The sequence below is a fragment of the Berghia stephanieae genome, chromosome 7, assembly GCF_034508935.2.
Source record: "Berghia stephanieae isolate SIO BIC M18660-M18661 chromosome 7, UCSD_Bste_1.3, whole genome shotgun sequence".
Classification (NCBI taxonomy): Eukaryota; Metazoa; Mollusca; class Gastropoda; order Nudibranchia; family Aeolidiidae; genus Berghia; species Berghia stephanieae.
Window position 1 is genome coordinate 17271622 of NC_088366.1, and position 7500 is coordinate 17279121.

The 7500-nt window shown below is 33.7% G+C and overlaps 1 protein-coding gene across 2 annotated transcripts in view; it reads right to left on the bottom strand.

The window, feature by feature from the left end:
- Positions 1-7500, bottom strand: part of LOC144976160 (cysteine-rich secretory protein LCCL domain-containing 2-like) — a 20985-nt gene that overhangs the window by 8889 nt on the left and 4596 nt on the right. The window contains exons 1-2 of one of the 2 annotated variants that reach the window (XM_078920342.1): positions 2794-2904; positions 1337-1575 (exon numbers count right to left, since the gene is read on the bottom strand). In XM_078920342.1, the coding sequence (XP_078776468.1) occupies positions 1337-1465 (129 nt within the window). In that variant the 5' untranslated portion in view covers positions 1466-1575; positions 2794-2904. Of the gene's footprint in view, positions 1-1336; positions 1576-2793; positions 2905-7500 lie in introns of those variants that run through there. The other variant, XM_078920343.1, reaches the window with a different exon arrangement.

Sequence of the window (7500 nt, forward strand, 5' to 3'; positions counted from 1 at the left end):
GAAGGAGAGAAAAAGAGAAGAAGAAGAAGAAGAAGAGAAGAAGAAAAAGAAGGAAGAAGAAGAGAAGAGAAGGAGGAGGAGGAGGAGGAGGAGGAGGAGGAGAGAGAGGAGAGAAGGAGGAGAAGAGGAAGAGGAAGAAGAAGAAGAAGAAGAAGAAGAAGAAGAAGAAGAAGAAAGAAGAAGAAGAAGAAGAAGAAGAAGAAGAAGAAGAAGAAGAAGAAGAAAAAGAAGAAGAAGAAGAAGGAGAAGGAGAAGGAGAAGAAGAAGAAGAAGAAGAAGAAGAAGAAGAAGAAGAAGAAGAAGAAGAAGAAGAAGAAGTGGTGTCAGTGGTCCAGATGTATTTTGTTTCATCCTGTAACAAGAACAAGCAATGTAGCAGTGGTAAACGTTCCCAGGCGTAAATTAGTATTCAGTGATGGATATTTTAAGAATGCTACTTACAAGTAAAATGCCTTGGCTATGAATAATGTATGACATGGCAATATTGTTCTATATAGGCTGGCGGAGAGCAATATAAAGGGTGCATAGCAGGCTGCTTCCATGCAAAAGCTCATCTATATCTAGTAATCTATATACATCTATTCTTTGAAAAATATTAAATTTGGGGTCAAAATTGTATAGACCATGTTAATTTTTTTGCCGACGTGCTCATAAATACTGGCTAATCTAAAAGAATTATAAAACTATTATTCACATATTGATAATCGAGTAACTTGTATACCTTTTTATTTCTAATTAATGGAAATTCTATCGCCCGTTGACATAAAGTTATTTATAAAATCTGATAGGGCATAATGACGGTACTCATGATGTTAGGTCATTTGATATTGGGACTCGCCAACTGGCCACACTGTTGTGAGATTACAGATTCATTTTCGCGCACCTACAGACGTCAGTACCGGATCGATTTTGATCTTCGATAGCTCACAGGAGAGAAAAATAAAGTGAGTAAATGTGACTCATATATAAGGGAACACCACGAAACAAACAACGTTTCGGCCATTGGCCTTCGTCGAGAGACAAAAAGCAAGGTAAGGTTACAAAATATCACATTTTGTCAAATGTGGAAACAATGCAAATGAATGGAGTCACAATTACTCACTTTATTTTTCTTTCCATTTTACTGGCTCATTTAGGCACCTCTAGTTTTGATAGCTCACAGGATTCGTCTCACCTATGTTAATTTCTGCAATACAGGAGCATAATTAGTGAAATAGATGAGTGCCTGTTTGTGACAGCCTTTATTTCTCCACAAATATTGCGGGTTATCCACTAATATTTCCATTATTTAACAACGACTTTTCTGTTTTACATAATATAAAAAAAGCTCTCTTACCACTTCGATCATATCTGCGGCTTGAGGCCTTACAAGACTTCTATAAGCGTTGTGGATGTGGACCAGATTATCTTTCTCCTCCTGTGTGAACCCTCTGATATCAAAATTCTTTTTCATCGGGAATTTCATCTTGTCCACTACCAGTTTGAGAGGATTGAAGTCCGCATCCCTTTTCTTCCTGAGTTTAGCGCTCTCGACCACCCAGCAAAGAGCTAGGAGGAGCGGGAGTAGCCTAATTTCTGTGACATGAAAAGACGATACAAATAAATAGAGTAGTCTAGGGGTTAATTTCTTATAAAGTCACACTGACTTTTGTGGCGGGGTTTGTGTTTTTTTTGTGGGTTCGAGTCCAACCGATAAGCTCAATGGTCTGGGTTCGAACCAGTATGCGCGCTATGGCTCTCGTTACCCGCTGCGCCACTAAACATACACCACAAACGTCTCAGGTTTAATCTAGGGGTGATTGAGAATAGTTTTAGGGTCCCTTATAACTAATTGTATTAATACAAGTGAGTCAAGACAATAATAACGCCTAATACAATAATAACAATTCTATACATAAGTTTAATTTGATTGTTACAGGAAAAGATGGAGAGAATAAGTATTTATTTAATATCAGGAAGAATAGCTCTAATTGTTGGATCTAGTTTATTATTTATTTATTTATTTATCTATTTATTTTAAATCGTCTATGTCTATGGAAAGTGCATTTGAAAATGGTATAAGCCCGGTTGGCTTATCTTTATTCAGTCGGCTTGCTTGATTGGTGAATGTATCAGCTTGTTCAAGGGTGGCTCCTGGTTCCCGGGTTTTCTTGACTTCACAACAGTGTGTTGTGTTTGTGGGCTGACAGGAAGGTTCTGGTGTCGGCGAGGACTGACATCAGGGATTGACAATTAGGCAAGGATTGGGCAAGGACTGGGTGCCAGGCAAGGACCTTCTATTAAGAGTTAAAACAAAAAGGTCTTCGAGCCAAATCTATTTGTCTTTCGCCACCGGGTCGTCCTTGAGCGACACATCATAATAGCTTTAATTTGCCGACCAAAGGCAAGGAGAAGCAATAACTCCATGATAATGGTTACAGTTATTGCATTGGTATCAAGCATCAACTGCCAGTTGAGCTATCCTACACGATGAGAATTTAACGGGGTTATGTCCCTTGTATTTTATGGTTTGTAACTTATAATTGTGTTTTGATGTGTGGCCGTGGATTGGCGGTGGAGTACAGACATCATGCCATATACATATTGAATATAATAGCATAGATCATAAACAAATGTTAACTATAGTATAATATACATATAGATATAGTTTTGTACAAGCATTTCAACTTACGACCATCCATAGAATAAAGCACAAATAAAATATACACAAATGATAATAGCAATGGTAGGTTAAACATTGAATTCACAGTAATATCTCGTCCCTTTGAATAAGTTAACCAGTAATAATTTTACCTTCAACCTAGAGATAGTTGAACTTTTTACAAGTTTGAAGTTAAGGAATTGGTCCTTCTTCCTTGGGATTCTTATTGTGAGTGTGATTCGGTTCTGAGATGAATTTGGTTTTGTAAAATGTGGACACGCCAACCGATTTTGGGGATAGCCAATCAGAAAACATGTTCCTATTTAGATAGCCAATGATATTCAGATGCTTTTGATTAACAACTGGGAATTAAAGAACGGAGAGCTAGAATATTGATTGCAATTTTAGCTACTCTTGACAGGGATGAGAACCTCAGGGCATAAACACACGTTGGGGTCTTGTTTGGAAAGGGTAATTAGCAGGAGATATGCAGACAATGGGCAGACAATTGAACAGATTAATAAGCCTAAGCCGGAAAATGAGTGGTCGGGTCTAGCAGTCCGTTATACAATGGGTTCGAAGAGTGTATGTTTAATTAGCTTAACTGTCGAATACAACTCTCCATGTTCTGAGTGTTTTGAACTCAAAGTGTCAATTTCCCTTCGCAAATATTGTTGTCCACACTCAATTTCAAGTGGTTTTGAATGAGACGCTGACGAATGATAAAGAAATCATAAGAGAGAGAAAATCGTTCGTCACAACTTCAACCCTATCCCTATCCCTAATGATAACAAGACAAACATATCAATACCTGGGATTGTGTAATGATGATGTGAAGATGATGATGATGATGATAATGATGATGATGATGATGATGATGATGATGGTGATGATGATGATGTTGATGATGATGATGATGGTGATATTATTATTATTATTATTATTATTTATTATTATTATTATTATTATTATTATTATTATTATTATTATTATTATTATTATTATTATTATTATTATTATTATTATTATTATTATTATTATTATTATTATTATTATTATTATTATTATTATCAATGTTATTATTGTTATCTTTATCATCATCATCATTATCATAATCATCATCATCATCATCATCATCATCATCATCATCATCATCATCATCATCATCATCATTATTATTATTAAAATGTATCCAATGCAGAGGGTCTTATTATACGTGTATGAATGTGACGATGATAAAATCCAGGTTATACCACTGGAGACAGAACTTGATTTTAATTATACGAAACCTTACATGATAAATAATTATCATTTTCTCCGAGAGAGCAGTGGTTATTATGCTGTTAGGAATTTAAACTGAAGCCTGACTCGCGCAATGATATTGCTGCCTAGGGTAAAGACGGTCAAATCTAGAGTTTATACAAAAACTATTTGGTAAGTAAGATCAATGATATGGATAGAATTCCTTTTGTGTTTAAACGCTTAATAGCCCTCATAATAATAATGATAATAATAATAATAATAATAATAATAATAATAATAATAATAATAATAATAATAATAATAATAATAATAATAATAATAATAATAATATAATAATAATAATAATAATAATAATAATAATAATATAATAATAATAATAATAATAATAATATTGATGACGATAATAATGATGATGATAATAATAATAATAATAATAATAATAATAATAATAATAATAATATAATAATAATAATAATATTGATGACGATAAAAATAATAATAATAATAATAATAATAATAATAATAATAATAATAATAATAATAATAATAATAATAATAATAATAATAATAATAATAATAATAATAATAATAATAATAATAATATAATAATAATAATAATAATAATAATAATAATAATAATAATAATAATAATATAATAATAATATAATAATAATAATAATAATAATAATAATAATAATAATAAAATAATAAATAATAATAATAATAATAATAATAATAATTAATATAATAATAATAATAATAATATGATGATAATAATAATAATAATAATAATAATAATAATAATAATAATAATAATAATAATATAATATAATAATAATAATAATAATAATAATATTAATTAATAATAATACATAATGATAATAACAATACTGTAATAATGCGGCTGACATGATAATTGTGTCGATTACAGATAACAATCACAGCTGGGTTGTACTTAGTCCCGTTGAAAGTTACGTATACGCACACTGTCCACTGAAGAGTAACGTAGTTATTAATTAGAGCTATTTAGGCTAGGCTTATTGGGCCTGAATTTCCCTCGTCCGTTTAAGCAAGGGTTAAATTATTACAGTCAGTCAGTTGGTGAATGATCTACCGTTTAACTCACTCAATCATTGAGATTTTTGCTATTTTTCAAAATTGGACAAAAATGTATTAAAATGAGCAGATGCATAGATATTTTTAATCAACTATCATTAACATACAAAACCTGAGAACATTAGCTTTGATACTACGCCTATAATTTATCTCAGAAAAATGTAATAAATAGGCAAGGGGCTAAAAGTAACCCGGGTTATACTACGGATAAAGTCGGTGTTAGGACTGAGTGAGTTAAATGAACAGGGATGCAACTTTGCACAATTAAAATAACTATAGGGACGTCAAAAACTGGTTCCAATCTCATTTGAAGTGTAAAACCACTCTTCCAGAGGACTGGGTCCATAACTTGCGTAATTAATCTTCTGGCTTCAGAGTGATAGAATCTTATTTTTATAGCCTAACTAAAAGCCCGTGGTCAAAAAAGATAATCCATCCTCGCTCTTTTACGCCCCGTAATAGGATTCACTAGTCTGATGTCACGTCCGCCCAGCAACGAGCAGCTTGGTTCTAAATAAACAAAAAAAAATAAAAATAAAAAAATCGGTAGACTTTTTAGTCTTCATGCTGGCTAGAACTTTTTCATATGTCATGTAATCAGATTGTATAAAAGTCAAAACATGATCATATTTATGTTGTTCTCCTCTGGATACACTTTTGTATGCTCGTCGGAGAAGTATTTCATAAGGGCGTCCGCCATTTTTACGATAATTTAGAACCAGTTACTAAGTTGCTATGCGTCATTACGAGGGAAGTGACGTCACGACTGTTGAATCCTATTCTAACAATTCGTCTATAGATCCAGCTATTAAAATAGTTATGCCACGGCATGATTCAGTATGTAGCCTATTCATTGTTAATTCTCCGAATGACTGGTTGCATATACACTTCAAAAAAGGTTGGAACTGGAAGAGGAAAAAGGTGTGACGTCACGACTTCTCTGCTCCATTGGAACTACGATAATTAGATTCAATAGTCTGATGTCACGTCGCCCAGCAACGGCGGCCATCGTGGTTCTAAACAAATAAAATCGGTACTTTTTATTCTTCATGCTGGCTAGAACTTTTCATATGTCTTGTGATCAGAATGCGTAAAAGTCATAACATGATCATATTTATATAACGTTTTTATGCTCGTCGGAGAAATATTTCATAAGGGCGTCCGCCATTGTTCCGATAGTTTAGAGCCAGTTACTAAGTTACCATCCGTCATTACGAGGGAAGTGACGTTAAGACTGTTGAAGCGTATTGCGGTTTCCACATTTTTATCTGTTAAAGTTGTAGTTTTTCAAAAATAATGATAAGAAGACTGTATCAATAAAGATGAGAGAAGATAGATTGAAATGGTTCGGACATGTAAAGAGACGAGAGATGGAGTACGTGGGAAGGAAAGTATTGGACTTACAAATAGCGGGAAAGAGGAAAAAGGTACGCCCAAAGACTAGATGGTGGGATAAGGTAAAGGATGATATGAAAGAACTGGGCCTGGAGGAAGATGATGCGCTGAACCGAGATGCATGGAGATGTGGCATGTGAGAGAATGTGAGTAAAGAGCCTTTTCCAAGGACTCAACTATGCGCCGAGCGCGAGGCTCGAACCCAGGACCTTACGATCCGAAAGCGAGTGTCATACCACTAGACCACATAGCCGCACAACTAATGGGCTAATGGGTGACAATGTTAGAAAAAAAAACACGGGTCTAGTGTTGTGTCCATGGATAAGAAATCTAACCATTCTATTTGTGTGCCAACTTAAACGTTTATTTAGTTTGATTGAGAAAATGTTTAGTGAGAACTAATAGGATTCAGTAGTCGTAACGTCACTTCCTTCCTAATGACGCATGGTAACTTAGTAACACTGGCTCTAAACTATCGGAACAATGGCGGACGCCCGTATGAAATATTTCTCCGGCGAGCATAAAAGCGTTTCCAGAGGAAAAAAAAACCCATAAATTTGATCATGTTTTGACTTTTACACATTCTGATCACAAGGCATACGAAAAGGGAATGAAAAGTTCTAGCCAGCATGAAGAATAAAAAGTAATGATTTTCTTTGTTTAGAACCAAGATGGCCGCCGTTGCCGGGCGCGTGACATCAGACTACTGAATCGTATTCATCATCTTCAGTCATTCATAATAACAGGGATTGGTCAATGAATGATCCCCATTCCATGCCTTCAATGATTTACCGATATTAGTTCATTCGAATTTCTCCACTGATTTTCCAACACAAAATAAAGACTTGATTAAATAAATACTGAAGTCAAACACCACAGGTTCTTATAAAAAAAAAAGTTAATAATATTAATTTATGTTTAAAATCAAAGTCCCGCATGTATATATGTGACCAATCTTTTCCTAACGGTACAATGTCGGGATGGTTCAGATGGTTAGAACTGCAATCACAGCAAGACTTGTGAAACTTGGATCAAATTGATATGTTTTTAGAGGCACTAACATTGCCTTTTAAAGCGGGAAAGAC